This window comes from Lytechinus variegatus, chromosome 14 (assembly GCF_018143015.1).
Source record: "Lytechinus variegatus isolate NC3 chromosome 14, Lvar_3.0, whole genome shotgun sequence".
Taxonomy (NCBI): Eukaryota; Metazoa; Echinodermata; class Echinoidea; order Temnopleuroida; family Toxopneustidae; genus Lytechinus; species Lytechinus variegatus.
This window is the reverse complement of record NC_054753.1, coordinates 16,315,413-16,337,791: the sequence shown is the minus strand read 5'-3', so window position 1 is coordinate 16,337,791 and position 22,379 is coordinate 16,315,413. Positions and strand designations below refer to the sequence as shown.

At 37.1% G+C, this 22,379-nt stretch overlaps 1 protein-coding gene across 1 annotated transcript; it reads right to left on the bottom strand.

Moving 5' to 3' along the window:
• Positions 1-709: 709 nt before the first annotated feature.
• LOC121428039 (probable cationic amino acid transporter) lies at positions 710-7,345 on the bottom strand. Its single transcript, XM_041624612.1, has 7 exons — positions 7,089-7,345; positions 6,305-6,513; positions 5,472-5,607; positions 4,589-4,808; positions 3,261-4,123; positions 2,581-2,702; positions 710-1,328 (listed from the first exon to the last, which is right to left on the bottom strand). Exons 1-7 carry the CDS (start codon positions 7,267-7,269, stop codon positions 1,218-1,220), a joined length of 1,842 nt encoding a protein of 613 aa, XP_041480546.1. The 5' UTR covers positions 7,270-7,345; the 3' UTR covers positions 710-1,217.
• Between the last annotated feature and the right edge of the window lie 15,034 nt (positions 7,346-22,379).

Below are 22,379 nucleotides of genomic sequence, written 5' to 3'. Positions count from 1 at the left end.
TATGTTCGAATGTTTGATTTCAACAGAATCAATTTTTACATAACGTTCACTTTTATTCTCAAAGTCTGTATAAAGTCAGGCTACACATCGCCCGGATAAAACTAGCTCGAAGGTTATCATCATAAAATAATTTTACATTATTACGAATAAATAGATCCATGAACTCAATAACAATTGGATAACAATTAGCAATATCTATTCCGTATCATTTTTATCGGTTTTTCTACCATAATTCCACATCGTTTATCTTTTTGATGCAAATTTGCTATATTTCATAAGTTAGATAATGTTATTTTTAATCAAAATATGGACGGCAATCAGGAAATGTTTATTCGAACAAAAATACAAAATATGACCAATTTAAAAAAAAAACACACCTCCCCCTTTTCAGCCCTCCAATCGCTCAATCATTTTATGATCAGAGTTTATCAAGTAAGAAGAGAACGGCGTTATCTACAAAAAATAACAGCAGATTTTCATCTGGATATCCAGGTACTAAAAACACATATCAAACTACAATACCACATTGAATAATCATATTCTTAAGTAAAACAGCATTTTGGTCAAGTTATAATTCGCACTATTCATTTAGGCGAAGATTACCGTTAAATTGGTACTTTCACTAATACATGTATATCAATGCTTTTGATCTGTGGTGGAACACCAACCATAAAAGTCATGTCTTTTTTAAGTAAGATGTCTTCCTTTAAACATACTATCATAACATGACTTCGAAGCAAGGTTTAATTTGGCCGCATAACCATTTACACTTGAAAGAGGGGTCTTAGATACACAGAGACGTAAATACATGCATGATATTCGAATACATGTAGAAACTCGATAAAGGGGTCGTTCAGACTAGATACCGTAAACGTCCTATAAATAGCTGATACGCCGCAACATACCTGATGTGCGGTGATGCTGGATTTCAAGGGGGAAATTGTACCGTTTTTCTTAAGTGAGAACACAATTTGATACAAAAAAACCAGCTCAGATGTATGTACTTCTAATTTCATTATTGTTGATGTGAATGATATATATATTTCTGACATGACTGATTTGTATGTTATGAAGAATCACGACGCCCACTGAGCTAAATTTGTGAAATATACGGCTATGGTTGTCTTAAAAATGGTTTATCAACTCTAGTCTGAACACCGCTTAGGGAATGCATCGATTATCGTGGTAGTAAATGATATTCATTCAGACATGGTTTTTTAAGGCGTCTCGAATTCATCGGAAGAAGAAGCTGGGGCTGGTATACTATCCTCTGGCTTGGAGGGCTCTGAGGTTGAGTGGGCTGGGATAAGTACGGGTGCCGTTGGCATCTGAATAAAAAAATGGAAGACAGAGAGGCGAAGAATAAACCACACAAGCCCGTTATAATATAAGCCGGTGGTTTTAAAAATGGTTTAAGCTCCAATCCCACCCCCAACATGAATAGAAAATGTAGAGACACACCCCTCCCATACACAAACTATTCTCTAAGCATAACACTACGTATTTAATTAATCCAAAGTTCCTAGAGCCGCCTCCTTCCTTCTCCCGCGGCGTACCCAGGATTTTCCAAAAGGGGGCATTTTTTTCGTAGTATATTTCATCCGCGAAAAAAATTTGACAAGAAAAAAAAAAAGATCTTTAAGTTCAAAAGAGAGTGCACACGTCTGTTTTCATTACATTTTTACATTACAAAATTTTAATTTTGCTGTTTTTCGCTTCCTTTTTTGTGCTTGTGACTCGTCAGGGTGACAGTCTGTCCTCTGCCCCCCCCCCTTAGGTACGCTAATGAGCGCCACCTACCGGCTTGAGATCCTTACTGCAAAACAGTCTATAGGTTCCATGAGCCTAATTTCAACAGGAAGGCTAAAGATTTTCGTTTGATGTAACCCATTCGATTTTTTTTCAATTTGATATTGCTGATTGACAAAAGTGTATAAATATAATTGAAAATCTAACACTGATTGTAGAAATGGTAACTACTGCATGAACTTCCTTTGCTTAAATTGGGAAGATATACATGCATCAACGACTTTGGAACCATTTTTCGACTGGCGGAAGAATTAGGGCTATTTTAATGTTTTAGTTGATAAAAAATGATCCCATCATAGTTATCTTCATAAATGGTGATTTATTTTTAAAATGAGTTGGCTACGATACCCTTTGATACGATAGAATGTCAGATATATATCCTATCCAATGGTAGCAAACATTCGACCCTGTAATTTTACGTTTATTTTTTATGAATTTTTTTAAGTGCCATTTTAACACACAAGTCTATACCAGGGGAATGTTTTACGCGCGTGGCACCGTAAGACTTTGTAACCGGTTGTAAACCTATGTCGCTGAGGTTTGTCTTGATTCGCAAATGCTAGCGACGACGAAGTGCTCACGTGGCCTCACTGAGATAAAGACACGTTGAACGTTTGAGAACATACTAACAGTCCCTTGATAACAAACAAAAACGTTTGTAAGCGTCTGATACCCTCCAAAAATTGACGAATCCAAGCATCGCAAGATTCGTAAGCATTTGTTCCTCATGGCGAAACACCCTTAAGAGAAAAGTTGGTAGTTAATACTTACATTTACTTCATTTGTATCCATTAGAATCGCCTCTTTTCCATCTTTGCCTTTTCTGGTTGTATCGTGAAACCTTGCCTCTATATTACTATTCCAAATACCATATCCAAAATAAATTAAAAGACCTGCAAATAAAATTCAAAAATGGAAAGAAAGATCAAATAATGCTGAACAAATGGATCGTCTTAAAACTTGGGGAAAATTTGAGAAAAATACATGAATGCAGCTGGTCAATTTAGGTCTCGTAATTAATTATGGATTCATTTTTCTTCAAAGAAGCTATTCCATCTAATGATTACTGAGATTACATTTTCTGTTATTCATTTGCGTGGTTAAATAGTTTGCATGGTTACAAGAAATCTATCAGGATTGCAGAATTCGTGATTCAATATCTTGCATGGAAGTTTCTGAGCTGAATACAAACTGAGGGGTTTTTTCGCGCGCACAGTTCTGGGATGTGACATTCAATAACCATGTCGTTGCAAGGAAGCTATTTCGGCTCACTAAAGTCTTCCAAGTCCTGACAAACTATTAATTCTTCATCACTCCGGCCTTGTTTGATTTCTTACCACCATATTTCCAATATAGGTCTAAATCTAGTTTGCGAGTGTTAACACTTTTTCTCTTTGAACAATCATTTGTGGGGTTGTATTGAAGGGGGGGGGGTAGAATTTTAACCTCACCTGCAATAAGCCAGATTGCAAACCGGATCCAGGTTAGATACGATAGTTTTAACATGAGATAGACATTAACAAACATGGCGCAGATAGGCAAGAAGGGCACTCCGGGAGCCATGAACTTCAGACGTTCCGGATTCTGCGGCAATCGGATGATGTTGATGATGGTTCCGAGAAGGAGGATGCAGAGGATGATCATGAAGATGACGGCCCACCAGTCCGAGAGAAACCTCCGAGCGTGGATGATGAGGGTGCACATTAAGAACAACACAATGAACAGGAACAGTGTCGACATCGTAACGCTCCGACCCGTATTCGATGTCGGCATGGACGTCGTCTCAGGAAGCCCTAGCTTGACACGGACGATGTCGGCGTAACAATACGTCACCTGCTTTGCGCGCGAGAGGTAGAAATTCCATCGGTTGTACGTCCGGAACTCGTCGTCCGTTTCCTCCCCGACTGCTCCGTACTTCGGCACCGAGCTATGTATCGGCGTCCCCTGCGAATCAAGCTTTGGCAGCAACTGCTCGGGGCCTGCCTCTTGCAGCGTCGATCCCTGCATAGTTGGGTCCGCTGCGGACATCGTGGATTCCTTGGTCGGTGGTGCGCTGATTTCGTCATCGTCTTCGTTGTCGAGAGTGTCGTAGGCCAGCCCGGTGTTGATAGAGACCTGGAGTTCGATGTGGGGTTGGTAGCGGAGGATCAGGACGCACATGGATACCAGGGTATAGGCCAGTAGTGTCCCGATGGACATCATCTCGATCAGGTCTCCTAAGCTTACTAAGAGAGCCATGATGGCGGCCAGGAAACCCGCGATGATTGTGGCTATCGCTGGTGTGTTGGTCACCACATTGATGTTTCCTAGAAACCTGATTGACATGAAAGAAAGCAAAAATTCATTATTACACACTGCAAAAAAGGGTTAAGGATTAAATGATTAAAAGGTGAAGTTAAGACCAAAATGAAGTGTCCGTTCATCACCAGGCAAATCGGTTCGAAATCCAACAGGAACCTTAAAACCGTTTTATATTGTTGTGTGTTTATCTTATCTGTTAACGGCACTGTCACTCACTGTTGGTGATGTTCGATCATCTACCATTAAAACATGGCGTTTGGATGTCAACGTATGACATGAATACATTTTGATTTATTTAAAGATTGCTCGAGCTACATGATATAAATGATATACCAATCCTGCTCGATGATTACATCTCTAGATGAATGCTTGAATTAGAACAAAAAAAAAACTCACTGAGCCCCTGCCACAGCCATATCAGCCCCCGCTCTTAAGTGGGCTTACCCAAATACCATTCCATACACAATAACGTACTCACCTAAACAATAGACCGTCAGTAGCCATTGCATAGATGACCCTCGGCATTGGGAAGAGTGAGCCGAGAAGACTGACCGTCAGTCCTGCGATGGACCCGATTGCGACCACGTACTTGCCTGGCTCGGCGTTGTTTTGGACGAACATGTCCATGAGAGGTGACTCCGAGCTGATGTCATAGTATGGAACACCAAGGGTTAGCACGAAACTCACGCTCACGTATCCTGGAGAGCGACGAACGAAACATAGACAGGGAGTGAACAGGCAAGAATAGGAATGTTCTGTAATCTGATTGGTCCAAATCGCGTCACATGATATTCAGCGAATTGCACTATTGCATCCAAAATGCACTATCCTGCACTCTGACGTCACAGTGTAGATAGTGGGATTTCTGTAATTATCTAGAATTATTCTAGAATTTAGACCAAATATAGCATTCGGGGCAACTCAGTAACATGGGTGGGGGTGTATGAAGCAAACAATACATGCATTCTTTTGCATAGAGGACTTGAAATGGAATTTCACCACGATCTCAAAAGAGGACATCCCTCCTGAACAGCTGAACAGAATGAACGTCAATTTCATATTTCAAAGTTCAATACGACGTAAATTATATAGACTACATCGTGTCGTTATCTGATTCGCATCAGGATGTAAATATATTAAACGCCTTGTAGAAAATAAGAAAAAAAAATAACACGACGTTAAATTTAATGTTTACGTTGTGTTGCAAATCGGAAACTACATGGAACACCATGTAGCTATTTATTATCTCGTATTGTTTATACAATAACAATAGTAATACAACCTTAATGGTATTGCGACATTTTGAATAGACAAGACGTGAATAAATACGTCATATGAGCTAATATGATGTCAAAACTTACCAACAAGACAAATGAGAAGAGACAACATTATAGCCAGAGGAATAGAACGGCTAGGGTTCTTAGACTCTTCACCAGTCGTTGCTATAATATCGAAACCAATGAAAGCGTAGAAGCATGTAGCCGCTCCAGTCATTACCTGTTGGAATAATAATTATCAAGAAATGGTTGATGTTTTGTCCATGACCTCTATCAAACCAAATGTATATTGGCCTAAGCAGTGATTTTCAGCAGTATTTTCTCATGCAAGGTGATTAAATTGAGATACAGCCCCCCCCCCCAAAAAAAAAAAAATAATAATAATAATAAATAAAAATAAATAACTATGCAAAATGGCAGCATTACCGCTCAACACAATGCTTTGAATCCAAACACAACTGCGACCATATTACTGTGACATTCATGTTTGACGATTTCAGCTTTTCAGGGTAGACAGCAAATGATAATGTAAGATACGCTCTTTCCTTTCCTCGTTTTCTTAAAAGCTCTTCCACCATGATTTTCTTCCCTATTTATTTTTATCATCGTCACACATTTTATTACCTATTTTGATATTTTATTTCATTTAAAACATGCTTGTAATCCCGATATCGAGTAATTCTTTGGAACTAGGACGTCAGCCACTAGTAACACTCTCCGGCAATATTACAGATATAATTGCGTCTTCCTATTTCCGAAAAACTTGATAAACTATGGGCCGCCTGAATTTTAACAATCGCATTGTTAATTTTGGCCCTTTAGGCGGTCTATACTATTTGTTGGCAAGAATGAGTCCCAAAGAACTACTTGATATACAATTTATTTTGGCAACTTTTTTTAATTTCCCAGCTACCTACCCCCGAAAAACCATAGGGCAGAAATCCTTTCTCTGTCCAGTTCTCTCCATTGATAAAGAAAAAGCCAGCTACCAGCATGAACACCCAAACTGCCATGTTCAGAACGTTGAGGGCGTTATTAAAGACGACCGATTTCTTGACACCCGCAGCGACGATGAGGGTCATGATGACGGCGATTACGAGGGCGACTAGATCGGGGTATGTCTTGGCTGTAGGGAGAAAAAATGACAGAGTGGAATGGATGACCACATTTCATAGCGCCCTCACTCGGAGGATATAGGAATACGCGTAAAGAGAGTTGTTAGAGATGCGCCAGCTGAAGCCACCATCGGATGCAAGGGAATGGTTTCAGCCTCGAAGATGGCGGCGCGGCAACATCAATGCTATAAAATCTTGTTATGTATGTGAATCACTTTTGTTCATTTTCAATTACGATGATAATGAAATACTTGGAGAACAAACTAATTGTATATTACATTTCTTTCATACTTTTTTTTAAACTAGACTCTCTTAATATTAATAATCTAAGCTTTGACAGAGATTGTTGTTACAATACTATGCTTTCAGACAAACTTTAATAACTTTACAATGTCATTTTTAAGGACTCGTCACATTTCCATTTTAATAAAGATATCGTGAGCACGTTTTGCACAGACCCAGCGTCAAATGTTCACACATCTATTTTCCTTAGATTGCCATTTTCATAATACATTTTTAATTTCCTTTCAGATTATTAAAGTAATACTTAGCTTACCCGGCTAAGCTTAGTACTATGTAGACTTACCATGTATACCGAATTCGCCGACATTGTCTCTCATAAAAGTGCTAATTTTGTTCCGGAAGAGGGAATCGAAACAGCTACTCAGTGCGCTTGCGCCAGCCGCCGTACCAATCAGATACTCCAGAATTAAATTCCATCCAATGATGAATGCTGTGAATTCTCCCACTGTGACGTAACTGTACATGTAGGCGGAGCCTGTTGTCTTTGGAACGCGAACGCCGAATTCTCCGTAACACACACCTAAGGATTAAAACAGAAAGGGGAAAAAGTGAAAGATTCACGTGAGCTGAACTTGCTGTTATTATTTTTTTAAATACCCCCACAAAAGAACAATAAATCAACCAACTTATTTCATGAACACTCTAAAAAAATATTGGGTAAAAGTGTAGGGTAATTATGTGTCCAACCATCATTGGGCATTTATTTTGGGCATTTTTATTCATCCAGTGTGATGAAAATTTAATGGACAATATACTTCCCACACAATATTGCCCCAATTGGTTGGACACATACATGTATTTACCCTCGGGCTGGTTGATTTTTTACCCAATATTTTTAAAGTGATAAGGTACACCTTTCATTGTCAATATATTCCACCATCGAGAAATATAAAGAAAATGAATGGGGAAAATGATAAAATATGATATTATTTTCTAATTCAATATTTATTGTCAAAATCTATTGAAAATTTGGCTTTTTGGATTAGAAATAGTCGAAATTTTGCTCTCTTTTTCAAAATCTCTTGCCTTACACTAGAATTATTTCCCACAAAATTGGGCTCATTTATGCCACTGACCAACTGTGTAATAAATGACTCTGTGTATTATTATTGAAGAGCGCCTCCTATCGACGATATTTGGTGGTATCAGGTGACTTCTCAATCTCGAGAAGGTGACTTGGAGGTGTAAACCGCAAAGAATACTCTAGATGATTGCAGAATAACACCTTCACAGGATTGCCTGATGCCAACGTCCATCGAGGAAACAGTGGCATATAGAAGTCGGGGATTCAATAGCAATGGCATTTCAGACGTTGCAATTACTATTTACGAATAGAATATCCATTTCCGTTTAATTGCGAAATCAAAAACATAGATTTGTACAATGTACATGTACTATGGGTGGTAAAGATCGATGTTGTTTTCACGAATACAATAGTTCAGACAAATTTATGAATGAAATTTTCAAAACGTAGATTATTTTTGTTCAACATATTATGTGTTACAAAGATAATGTTTTTACGAAAGCAATACAAATTCATTTAGTGATGGAGGTCGTGTAAATTTATATAAAGTCAAGGCTAATAAATATCTCGATATTTTGACTCGAAAGAATGCTGTTTGTTTTCTTCATCCAAGAATTAATTGAAGGAATAAAGGAATAAAACTGCAAAATTTAACCAAGAATGCAATAAAGATTATTGTATGGGAATGCAACCACTTGGTTTGGAGAGGTAAAATCGTGGACTATCACACTGTTGTTATGGCGTAATTATTAAACTAATTAAATTTTCTTTGCTTCTGAACTACAAAAATTACACTTGAAAATCAATTTCTAATCATGTATCAATATTTACAATATGGCAGCATTCATTGTAAGTTTACATTTTCTCATCACACCAGAAAAAGGTCGGTGAAGGATGGTAGAGCGTATGGTTATCTTCATTACACATTTCTATTATGTGTCTACATAAATTACATTGTGGAAAATAATAATAAATAATAATGCTCAATTCTTGTATAGCACATCACACATAGCATAGCATGTCCCTATGCGCTTAAAGAAGAAATAGTGAAAGGTAGGAATAAAGCAATCAAGATATTTAGATTGGATCATTATAGTTCAAAGTTGGTATTTTATGCATTGAAAAGATATGTTTTGTGGAATACTTAACAGGTGGGATGAATGGCGTAATCATCATGCCCTAATGGAAATGTCTGTCCAGATTTTATTTAATCTATGAACTTTTGCTGAATTAAAACTTTAAGTAATTATTTTAAAGCACCATTGCAAAGTATGTAGCACTGATATCATTCTTAAGTACGTGAAGGAAAACTCGCTGGCGCGATAACATTGCAAAGCTCCTTGAGGTTTAGTACGTATATCCTTGCCCTAAAACGCAGTGACATTTTACGGTTTCATGAAATGTGAAGGGATGCCCTAAATTTCTTGCATGCATTCATCACGGCATCTTATCCAAGAATTAATACGGATTCCGTGGATCTATATTCACATTTTATATTGATCTCACCTCCAGCAGCACGCCCCCACGAAAGCTTTCTTCCAAATCGTCGCAATATATTAATCGAACAGAAATGAATTATGGGATATTCGCCTCCGATAATTTTGTTCCACTCAAGCAGATTAAAATGGACGGTGGTTAATCTTTTTAGACAGCGACGCAGTCGGCTCTCGCGGGAATAAAACGTTCGTGTTCAGTTTGCTTAATGCCAAACCACATAGACAGAAACGTACGTGCCCAGCTTACTCAAGCTCCTGGTGATAACCGGGGGTGATAATCATAAAATTCTAAAACATGAATGTGTTGTGTGTCGATAACATTTTCCCTGTACCTTTGAGGTGAAAAAATAGGAAACAAGGGATATTTTTTCCTATGCGACTTTACATCATGTAGATGTTTTATCACTTACTAAGTATGTGGTAGAACGCCCCCCCCCCCTTCCCCCTCAGACACACACACAGACACACGCACAGCCGCACAAATACGACGCGCAAACACAACTCTACAGTCATCCGCATATTATATATCGTGTAAATACGCGTGCAATTACACAATACATTCTTGTGTAATTGCATTCTCCGAAGATACAAAGATATGGAGATAGCGATATGATAATAATTATACTCGATAGTTATATAGCAAAAATACAATTAAGTCTCTTAGCGCTCTAAAAGGGTGGAGTGGGGGAGAAAAAAGAAACAATCATATTGAACCTCCATATGCACATTAGAGGCTGAATTTAGTGAATTTGGAAAATTTGGAAATACATAATATTTGGAAAGTTTACATTTCAATTTTGGGAAAGCATGGAACGGTAAGATCAGAAATCACAGGCCACTTTAGTAATACTATATCATCTACATGATCTATATGCTTCCCTATCAAACCCCAAACCATAAATAGTTCATTATTATTCCGCCAGCAATGAACGATTTATTAAAGGCCAATTACTCTAATAAAACTTGACACGCAAACCTATTATTACTGAAAATATCCAGTATCAAACTAAGTGTTTGTCGTTCGAAATTAGCAAACCGTTTTGTTTCACTAATAGGTTCGCAAAAGCAGGTACAACTGGTTTGGCCTGGTTTCGTAGGGAAACACAATACCATCTGCATGCCAACATTTATGTTTCAACACCGAGCCGCGACCGCTTTCGAATATTAGTAAAGAAGCCTTTTTCCAGACGGTTTACATTGCAAAACCTACACTATACATCCTTAGGAAAATAGTGACGACGCCAACTTCGTCAAACCATGTATTACTACAAGAAAGACAAAACACAAAAGAAAACTAATTTTCCAATATTTTAAAAATGAAACCTGACTGGACTATAGTATATCACATTACTCGCACAGAAAGAAAAAACAAGTCATGAACACCATTTCATAACATTACGATAACCCCCCCCCCCCGAGCTCCCCCTAAAAAAAAGGATTTCAAACACGCTGATTTGTTTTCTAAATATCCAGTGTGACGCTTTTTTCAATGTGGCATGTTCATATCATGGCATGTGTTCTACCAACGTTTAGCAGCACCCATCCATCTTCTCAGGGCATTCTCCCCTTTCTCTTTTCTTTTTCAGGGGGGGGGGGTGGGGAAGGGTGGATATATTTTAGGACGGGTTGTTTTGTCCTATACAAACTATATTTTTTGATAACTTCGTATTTATTTTGTGAGTATTATTTCTCTCTCATTTATTTATTTTTTTCTCATTTGATTACATATGTCTGTATTTGTACTCTGTTATAGGTTTTGTTATCTTTTTTTAGGGGCTCACATTGTACAAGCATTGCTTTTTAGTGGGTCCCTCCATTTCCATCTTAATTTAATTTCTATTGAAAAATAGTATACTTATTTAAAACCTCCAATGTGTTGCCCAAATCGTGTAAGTTTTTTTCACAACATATGTATTATTATATTATTGTTTCTTTGCAATGGATACAAATACTTATGCTTATATATATGGTATACAATTTGTTTTTGTTTGATGGAAGTGAAATAAATAAAATTGAAATTGACATATCTAAATTTGACAATGTCCAAAGCTGTTTGATGAACGAACTTTTAATTTAATTTTTGTGGCCCGATCGCATCGATTCCGATCCCTGCCTGTTGCTTTATTTTGACCAGGCAATAACCCTGTCAATATTAATTTTGCGATTTCAAAATGTAGGTTGAGAAATCCTGAAATTCGCGTGTACGATTATTGGTTTCAGGGCCGAAATATGTTCTAAATTGAACAAAATTAATGATAAAATTGAAATTGAAAGAAATGAATAGATTGAAATAATTTGAATAAAAAAAATAAAATGGAATAATTCGAATTGAATTGGAATGAATAGAAGTGACCAAAATATTCATAGATCGAAATTAAAGATAATGAAGTAGGTGAACCAAAAGAATAAAGAATGTCGTGGAAAACAGTGAAATATAATAAAAATAAATGACTGATTTAAAATGAAATGTATTCAGATAGATCGAAATGAAATTCATACGAAATTGAAGGAAATCATGAAATTATATTTTGGCATTCGATATATTCATTCATGTGTGTTTGACGTGGGCATGATTACTGTGAATGTCCAATAATTAGGCGCACGTCCATCCATGAACAATAGTATCCAAAATAGAAAAGGTAATTGGATAGATTAATGACCGGGCTAGCCAGCTGCTTACAGACTTCAAGGTGTAATGATGAGAAATTCCTTCGCCATTATTCGGAGAATATTGAAGCAAAGATCATTAGCAAACAAGAGACGCAAAATTGGGAGAAACAGTGTATATAATACGATTAAGAGCTACACAGTGAAGCGAGATCGTCAGAAGGACATTTTGATTGGGGGCTGATATTTTTCAACAGAATATTCTCCACTCGCGCACGCAAGAAATGCAACCATGGAATCAATATTAGAATATTGAGTCCTTGCTATACAGTAAAATGAACATTTTTATGTTTGCAATATTGCAAAAAAATATCACACTTTATGATATTCTATGATGGTATGAGAATGGGCAATTTATCTGCAGAAAATACTATTTTAAACCTATTAAACGACAAGATGAATTATCATTATTATTAATTAGATAAGACTCATCGTCACCTATCTAAGAAATATACATCTGTTTCAAAACCTGACTTTTGATTATTTCTTTTTCTTTGTTATGTTCGTTTACTTCTACTTCTTCTCTTATTATTTTCTTCTTCTTGTTCTTGTATTTTTTGCTTTCATTTTTTCTTCATCTTTCCTGATATTCTCTTTTAATTTACTAGATTCACAATTATCAATGAGTCTGTAAAAGTAGACTAATTACACATAACATGTTCACATCTACTGTAGATTCTCACTTTTTATTCTTCTAAATTTTTTGTTTTCCTCTTTCTCCTTTTTTTCTGTTCTTAGTTTTGTTTTTGTTGTTCTTCTTCTTCTCATTCTTCATTTTCTTCTTCTTCTACTACTACTACTACTACTTCTTCTACTTCTACTACTACTACTATATACTACTGCTACTACTACTACTACTACTACTACTACTACTACTATTTCTACTACTTCTACTACTTCTAAAACTACTATTATTACTCCTTCTTCTCCTTCTTTTTCCTTCTTCTTCTCCATCTTCTTCTTTTTCTCTTTCGTCTCCTCCTTCGTCTTCTCCTTCTCTTTCTTCTTCTTCTTCTCCTCCTTCTTCTTCACCTTCTTGTTTTCTTCTTCTCCTTCTTTTTTTTTTTCTTCTTCTTCTCTTTCTTCTTCTTCTTCTTCTCCTCCTCTTTCTTCTTCTTCTTCGTTTTCTTCTCTGTCTTCTTCTTCTTTTAACTCTCTTCGAGTGATTGATTTAAAATCAAACAAACCAAACAACTCGAGGAATATCCCCGGGCTTCTTTAAACACTAGGCTAACCATCAACAATACATCCAAACACCTGCTCTATTCATTTTGGAAAATCAAGCTCTTAAACCAACTCTTGACAAAAAGGCAAAAAAAAAAGGGAATCGCGTTTCCACCCATTATGATAAGAAGGATCTATCATATATACAACACCGGTCACAAACGGTGAATTAAAAATGATGATACAGGGGTATGATTTCTAAGATATTTCCTGCCCTCTCGCATCTACATTATCGACATCTATTTATATTCATTTCCTTTCTCTGCATTTACTGATTTCGTCTTGGTTTAAATTTAAACTTAATATTCAAATTTAAACAGCAGTAGTACATGCTTTAATACCGAACATAATACATGTACATCATTCATTCGTATACAGCGCGTCCCAAAAAATGTCCCTCTGATATGCGGCTTAATAACTTCCACAAATAAAAATTATTCTCAATGAAATGTATAGATATAGGAAGCCCATCTCATGTTCTACATTCTATAAAAATTTCATTGGTCTCGCTTCAGTAGTTTTGAACACACAGCCTATTATGTAACAGTGGTGCTTTTCAGCAAATTCACAATAATTTGGCTGCATGAAGTAATCGAATATGCATATCGACATCGCTTGTTTTTAATAGTGTTTTCCATAGGCAATAAATCTATGATGAAAATTGCTACATAACTGCACTATTACATTAACATTTACCATAGATCAAGCATTTATTAATCAGAATTTCAGGCTTCTTTTTTTCCTTTTCTACACCAGTAATATTGCACGTTACAATGATAAGTAATTTCATCTAAGCATGCATTTTACCTCCTCAAACTCAAACTAAATAGCTTTAGCTGCTTTTGAATGCATTTTTTAAGCCTGGTATTGGTAACGCCACTGTCCATTTATTTCTGCCATGACGGATTCTAATACAGAAGCATCAATAAGACGACCTCAGCAATATGGCTATGATCCAATCATTTTTATAATTCATGCGGGGAGGTCTCTAAAATAAAACGCGGCAAAAACAGAGTGATGTATGGCTGTCACGTGATCACCCGAGCTACCCCGAAACGGAGAGCGGTCTACCGCCTGTGTAAATAAATGAGAGCAATTTCTGTTTCCATGGCAACCGAATCAGTCTCGGGATGAAAATTAGATTCCCAGGAAGGAGATGGCTAAAACAGGTACCTCATCGGCGGTGAGAATAATGAGACATAATTTCTTCCCTTTTTCCTCCTCTAGACTTTTTTCCTGCCCTCTCTCCCCCTCTATCTCTCTTTCTATTTCTCTCTCTCCCTTGTGTGGGTGTGTACAATGTATGTGTGTGTAAATGTGTGTAAGGGTGCGTGTGTGGGAAAGAGAGAATGGGTGTGCTCCAGTGTGGGTGAGATTTTTGTGTGCATTTCGTGTTTGTGTGTCCAGAAGAGGGTGACGGTGTGTGTGTGTGGTTGAGTTTGGTGTGTGCGTGTGTTAAGATGAGTATGATCAATTCTAGATGGCGAGATATGTCATGTGGTCTATTGTAAGTCATTATACACAATAAATACACTTTGATATTGGTCGTTCTTTTCCTCATTCATCCTACCGCATTCTCTCTCTCTCTGTCTTCAAAATTTTTTTTCTTTACTTTTTTCAATTGCTTCTTTTCCTTACTATCTCTCTCTCTCTCTTTCTATCTATATCTCTCTTCTTTTCTTCCTTTATTTATGTTCCCCTATTCCATGGTTATACATTTACAAACAGCTCTAAATAAAAAAAACTCTTTATTTTGTAGGCCTTCATTCAAATCAACTTCACATCTAAGCAAGATAAACTGGAATCCATCGCACAGAGATTAACGATGGATGTAAAGCAAACTCAAACTTAGATTGATTTCAAATTGTTTGGTTACATGATAGGGATTCAGATCTATCTCAATTTGAGTTTGACTGTATATAGCCCTTCTTTGTAAGACGGGGCACGGGTGGGTGTTTCATATAGTAGTGCTATTCGTACAGTTACGCACACCTTACCCACGACCATGGGCGGAAATCCCAGGGGGGACACAATGTCGAATGCCCCCCTACTATTTGTGATCTTTTATGATAGTAAGGAAGACATTATATAAAATCGAAATTAAACATGTATTTTACGACGAGATGCCCTTACTTTTGGGATGATAACCCTTTTTTTGCTTGTCCAATTTATTGTCGTCAAAATAACCTTAAATTTGGGGTGATAACCTTTTTTTGTTGTTTGTCAAATTTTCCAGCCCCTTGCCCCCCTACCTTTTGGGAGAGATTTCCGCCCCTGCCCACGACTGAAATGCATTTTTTGTCAGCCACGTACGGACATATTATATAGCACAAGAAAGGGTGAACAGTCGTGCTGGAAGTCATTACGAAAAGATTTATGAAACATCCACCAGGGTCCCATCTTAAAGGTAAATGCTAGTTTTGGTAACGATATCAAAATGAGTTCGTACAGAATCCAATGAAATGACCACTAAAGTGTCTGTTTGTATAAATAAAACGCATGTGCCAAAGGATTCTGGAAGAAATTGTGTAATTGCTGAGAAATCAGCAAATAAGCACGGGATTCGGGTAGGGCGTCGGGCCAGACGCCCTAAGCAATAATTATACATTGTCCCACGTGCGCTTATCTGTGTTGGGAATTTTCGGAGTGAACATTTTTCAGCGTAGATTTCAAGATTTCACAAAGTCCAGTTAATGTAACTGTACCAGATCTAGATCCTCGATGATATACTGGCAATTAAGCCTTGTTTTACAGACTTTCTCATGAAATCAGTGTTAACTGCAACTACTGGAATTTCTCTTTAAAAAAAGTTGCGAATGATCCGATCAATCAAAATATGGAAATCCATCAGTGTCATTATTTTTTCTACAAGAAATTTTCGCAATGTCCTTTGTAAATAAAAAAGGAGCACACTGAATATTGTCAAGACGTCGATGAATTTATGAGTATACATCTCACCTAGAAAACATTTTGAATGAACATTAGTATAGTATTTATTTCAAACCATATCAAACACAAACAATAGTACAGAATACAACATCATAGAACTCAGAATGATAGGTTTGGGACCCCAGTGAAGCACAGCTTGTTAACGGGGCCCCTTTACATAGTAAGTAACATATTTACAATGGATGTAACTTACATGTAACTTAAGAATAAATGATTTGATATAGAATAATAAAAGGAGTAGGTTATAAAATAGAGATGTTTCAGCTTGCCTAGGGTAACCCTAGCAACAGCCTTAATGAAGCAAGGCCAGGACATTTCCCAAAGCATCCTACAACCTCATTCATTAAAATCGGTCAAAATTTGTGAGTGCATAAACAATGCTTAGGAAAGGACACCTCATCAAATGAACAGGAGCCCAAAGAAGTTTAGAAGTTTAGATGTCGACCTTGCTGGCTTTCCATAGTTATGATTGATTGGATCAATCGTAACTCTTTGTAAGACTCGGCCCGCATGATCTACGATACAATCTAAATGGTCCTTTATTACTCTCCCATCATCCTGAGACGAGGAAACAGTCGCTTTGGAATGGGATTTACATCTTTTTTAAAGTCAATTTACCTTTTTTGGAGTAAAAATGTCTAATAATACAGTGTTCACTCCAGATGGATTTATAACGCACTCTCAAAAGATGTAAATCTCGCTTCAAAACGACTGTTTCCTGGGGACCAGATTAGCTCTCTTGCATTTAGAGTGTATGAATGAATGAATGAATCATGTCGATGATAACATGAATTCTAAAATAATTGCCGCATTTACACCAATTAAACTGACTCCAACTCGATCAAAATATTACGTTGTTTAAATGATATACGATCGGTTGGTTTTGGATTCTTTTGATTGGTTTCATGGTCACATTATACTGGTACACTGTAAAAAAAACTGTGGTGTTAAAACTGACACCAGTTGGTGTTAATAGAGGACCACACCCTGAGGTGTTAAAACTACACCCTCGAGATTGAACATAACACCCAAAAGTGTAAATATAACAACCAAAGGTGTTGTAATGACACCTATGGGTGTAAAACTAACACCACCAATTTAACACCGGTGTAAAACAACTTGTGTGGTCCTCTATGTACACCGGTTAACACCACAGTTTTTGCTGTGTAAGAATGATATTAAACCGAAGATACTTCTTTTGGAGGGGCGCGGGTAAATGGAGTTTAATCATAATCCTCTAATTTTCAAATTGGCATTGAACTACATCATATAATTATTTGTTTAAAATCATATTTTAACATCTACTGTATACATAATCATAGAGTATCATGGGTTTTTTTTCTGGTAAGCACGTTTTAGGAACAGAAATCTTTCATCAATAAAAATTCACCGTGGAGAGATAACCGTGGAAGCAGAAACCATAATCATGACCTACATTCATGTCACGTGAACTTTCTATCGAAATAATCAACTGTATTCAAGTCACGTGATCTATCTATTATTCTAATTGGAAGCATCAATTATTGATAGACGGAAATTACTTTTTCTGAGAGAAGAGCTATACTGATAGCGTGCAATACGGAGAGCTCTTTGGGTCGTAAATTCCATAAGCCCCGTGTTTCATTGACGTATATACTACAGGCACCTTTGTAAGACTAACACTATTGTTGCATTATTTAATCATGGGGGATTCCGCAAAGACACTTATTTCCAACACTTTACTCTCTTAAACATAATCGAGTGAATAAAACTCTCATCGTAGGGAGTTAATTAAATTCACTTGATTAAAAGTGGCTATAACTTGGTGTTGAGTGAGTTTTAACTACCCTTATACAAGTGAAATTATGTGAAACCCTCGTTACTGTAATTGTGTTCACTCCAAATCCACTCCAAAATGAATATTTTTTAAGTCGCTACGCAGACTAACCATGGGAATGAAAAGCGAGTGAAAATTCACTTAATCCATTCAAATTCAAGATGTACAGTTATCACTCAGAAGAATTTTTTTTTTATTCATCAATTCATTTCTTTGCTGGGTAAATTTCTAACGTGGGATGGCAGTAAGGAATAAGCGGAATCAGAATTTCTTGAAATTCCATCTGATTACATTTTATGTTGGATCAATTTTTTTTAGAGCGATTACCATACAGAATCACGTTTATCAACGATGACACTGATGACACAACGATGAAAATACTCCTCCGATGATTAAGAACATCCCAAAATTTGCTGTTCCATGTCTTAATATTTTTACCAATTAATGTTACGGTTTTTTTATTCCATAATCAGGTCACAGACCAAAAGCTCTGCTTTTTATTTAGGCTCCTCACTTTTTTTTACATTTTGTAGTGTACCTTATATGCTTAAAAACTTATGTTAGATACTAAATTTTATCACTGGTACATTATGTTTATGAACACATTTGTTACGTATATTATGATATTTGTTTTAAAAGTGGAATCAATGAAAAAATATTGTAAAGTGTTCAGTGGCCTTTACGCGTCGAATCATCAAACTCATTCCCAATCACCACGATCAATATCCCTAATCTGATGGTAATCCGGTTGACCGGAATATAATCCGATGTCCCTATAGACCTTTTAAAGCGTTTAGGTGATATGCCCTTGATCTGCTCAGAGACCATGCACAAATGCCTGGGCAACGAAACAGCTAAAAACGTTGTTTAAAAATTTACGCAGGTTATTCAATCCCGTCACTTTAACAGCATTTCTTTAAAATTTTAAAGAATTGTTTAAACCCTTTCAAACAACTTGGTTGAAATTATTAACATCTTGATTAAAAATTTAAATTATAGCTATTAACGTGACGGGCTTAAACGTGGAGCGTTGTGGCCCAGTGGATTAGTCTGCAGACTCTGAAACAGGAGGTCGTGGGTTCGAATCCCAGCCATGGCGTAATTTCCTTCAGCAAGAAATGGATCCACAATGTGCTGCACTAAACCCAGGTGAGGTAAATGGGTACCTGGCAGGAATTTATTCCTTGAAACGCAGCGTGCGTAACAGCTGCACTGCTAAAGCCAGGGTATTATGCTGCATATATACTGTAGAGCGCTTAGAGACTTCTGACAAAGTAAGTATTAGGCGCTATATAAGCAAGTATAATTATTATTAAACAATTTGCATGGAATTTTAAACAGCGTTTTTACAGTGAGGGGGAGGCTCCCCACCTGCACCCCTTCTCCTTCATATTTTTTTCATTAATTTGTCAACAAAGATCTCCAGGGTTCCCTTGTGATAAAGCTTTGTCATTTGGGGTTAACCGCGGGACAAACCTCTATTTTTTTAGGAAAACGGCACTATTTGAAGAAAAAAATTATTATAATAAGAATTTCGTAAAAAATGATAACATTTTTATAAATTTGTAAGCATGTTTACTTTAGCCCCCCCCCCCCTTACATAAGGCGCGGCACCTTACATGGGCATTTCTCGATGTAAACAAAAATAAAGGCGCATTTTTGGCGCCGTTGGTTTAGGTGCAAGGTTACAACTTAAAGGTGCGGCAAAATTAATGCTACATAAAGGATGCAAACTTGAATCTGTTTTCTTATAATTTGTAGCTTTACGTGGTATGATCATATTGGGTAGCTTTTCATCTGTATAATCTCAGTTTTTATCTCCTTGCAATAAGTATATCCCTGAAATCCTATACGTGGATGAGCTACTCGAGACATCACTTGGATTCCTCAAAGGCAAAATTCTAATGAAGGGTTTTGTGCCTCGCCGTCAGTACTTATACTCTATAAGTGGTTCAAAGATAAATAAACATCGAGAAAGCTCATTCCCCAAGGGTCTGGATTTACGTTTCCTTGTTGACGTCATCCACTGACTCCACAAACTTTATGCTCCATCTTTGTCTATTTTTACAAAAAAGATTTCATTTCTCGGCCCCTCACCGCGCAAGTGAAATACTTTTCGTCAGATTATTTCATCAGCATGGCCAGTGAACCTAACATAATGAACACACACCATATTTTTTTTGTCTCTTTTTATTTTTTCCCTCTCGCCAATCAACTTTCGGGCATAACCTTATATGCCAAGAGTGTTGTGTTTTTTATCACAGCTTCAGCGATTGCTTTCAGTTTTAATAATCAAGGTTATCGTTTCCCATGGGAAAATATGACAAGAAAAAAAAAGGTTTTCAACCAAAAAATAAGGACATTTTGTCCTCTAAATAAATTTGACAAGCAAAAAAAAGTCCTTCCTCTCAAAAGGGGGTACGGTTACCCCCCCCCCCCCTGGAGCCGCCAGTGAGTCTAGGCAACTGTTTAATGCTCTAGTGTAATTTAATTTAGGTGTCACTTTCTGAAAGCATTCAAACATTCAAAGATAGATAGATAGATAGATAGATAAATGGTTTTATTAAAAAAACAATTCATGGTAGCCCAAAGGCTAAATTTACATTGTTTTACATTGTAAAGATCTTGTTACATGTAAGATTATATATATATATACAAAGATCATTTTGAACAACATGAAAATTTAAAAGTAAACTATCAATGTACAAAAATCATAAAAATACAAACATAAGCCTCCAAACCAATTAAATTAGAATAATAAAAGATAACTCATAAATATATAATGCAAATTAAAATTAAAAATAAAATTGAGGACAGGTCTGGAAATGGGTAACATTACAGCAACGGACGCGACTCCGAGACATACCCCTATACCTCCGAAGCGCTACAGCCTAGAAATGCTCGGTCTCAAACAGCCACTTCCGAGCTGGACAGGCGCAGAAAAACCACCAGTCGCGCACACGACGAGAAAGGCGCCGAGAGAAATGTATCCCCCGGGATAACATAATTATCAAAGAGAAAATCCATTCAGAAAACTGCAGAGGCGATGTATACTTGGGAATTCTTTAAAATCTGACAAAATGGACGCAAAAGCGACATTGTTCAAGGTCGGAATCGCGCTGGGACAGGTCATATTTCTCTAGCCTAGATCTGACTCTCTGATCTGACTTTTTTGGCAAGGTCTAGACATGGTTTACAAAGAAAGGACTAATATAATCTGACAAGCAGAGAATTTTCTCTGACATACAAATGAACCCGGAGAAGGAAAATATTTCCCTCTTTGGATGAGGTTTATTGGGATAATTTTTAGTATTTGTTTCCATACCTGACAGAATGGATGCTATGGCTGCTATGGTGAAGGACAATATCACTCCCGGACCGGCCATCTCTCTGGCGACTAGACCAGACACCACGTACATCCCTGTCCCCATGCAGCTACCGACACCGAGCGAAACCAGGTCTAGCGTCGTGAGGCACTTGGGTAGACGGCCTGGAACGTTCCCGTCCTCCCCATCCGTGGACTTCCCGCTGTAGAGGTCCAAGGACTTGGTCCGGACCAGACGGTGCAAGATGGACGTCATCTTCTCTTTGAAGCCCATGGTGAGTTTTGCTTCCGGTCCTTCCCTATAAGTTCAGAAAGAAGGGGAAAGGAGACAGAAATTATGATCAATGGTAGTTCAGGGGCCCGTCTTACAAAGAGTTGAGATTGATCCAATCAATCGCAACTATGGAAAGCCAGCATAGTCAACATATACAATGCATGTGGGACATTGACGGGGTGCAAACTTGACCGAACAAAATGACGAGATTTCGCAAGATGGACGTCATCGTGTCTTTGAAGCCCACGGCGATTTACGCTTCCGGTCCTACCCAATTTAGACAAAAGGGGGAAAGAGATAAAATTTTGATCAATAGAATGTATTTGATATTTATATATAAATTCATGATTTATGACTCTCTGAACATGTTGGAGGTTGCAAAAGGTATTTTTGTTTTGTTTTCTTATGTTTTTCTAGTCTTTGTATTTAAATTCATTATTGCGCTAAATGAAAATATTCTATCCTGAATACTATATCTAACAATGAAAATTCAGATATGCAAAAAGGGTATTTTTTAACTTTAAGATATCTTTATCAATAGAATTAATCAAACTGCTGTTTTGAGTGTTTCATAAAGCTTCTCATCTGAAACTCTCCTGACAGGTGTGCCATAACGGGAAAATCTTCAATCCTGACACACTCCTAGATATATGAGGCGCATCGGGGGAATATCAGTAGGCCTGTTTTATTCCTTTCTCTCAGATCTAACAGAAGTTTAATGACTGAAAATACCACAAATCAGGCATGTTAACCGCCCTTTCACACAGTAAAAAAATCGTAATTTCAATGATGATTCCAG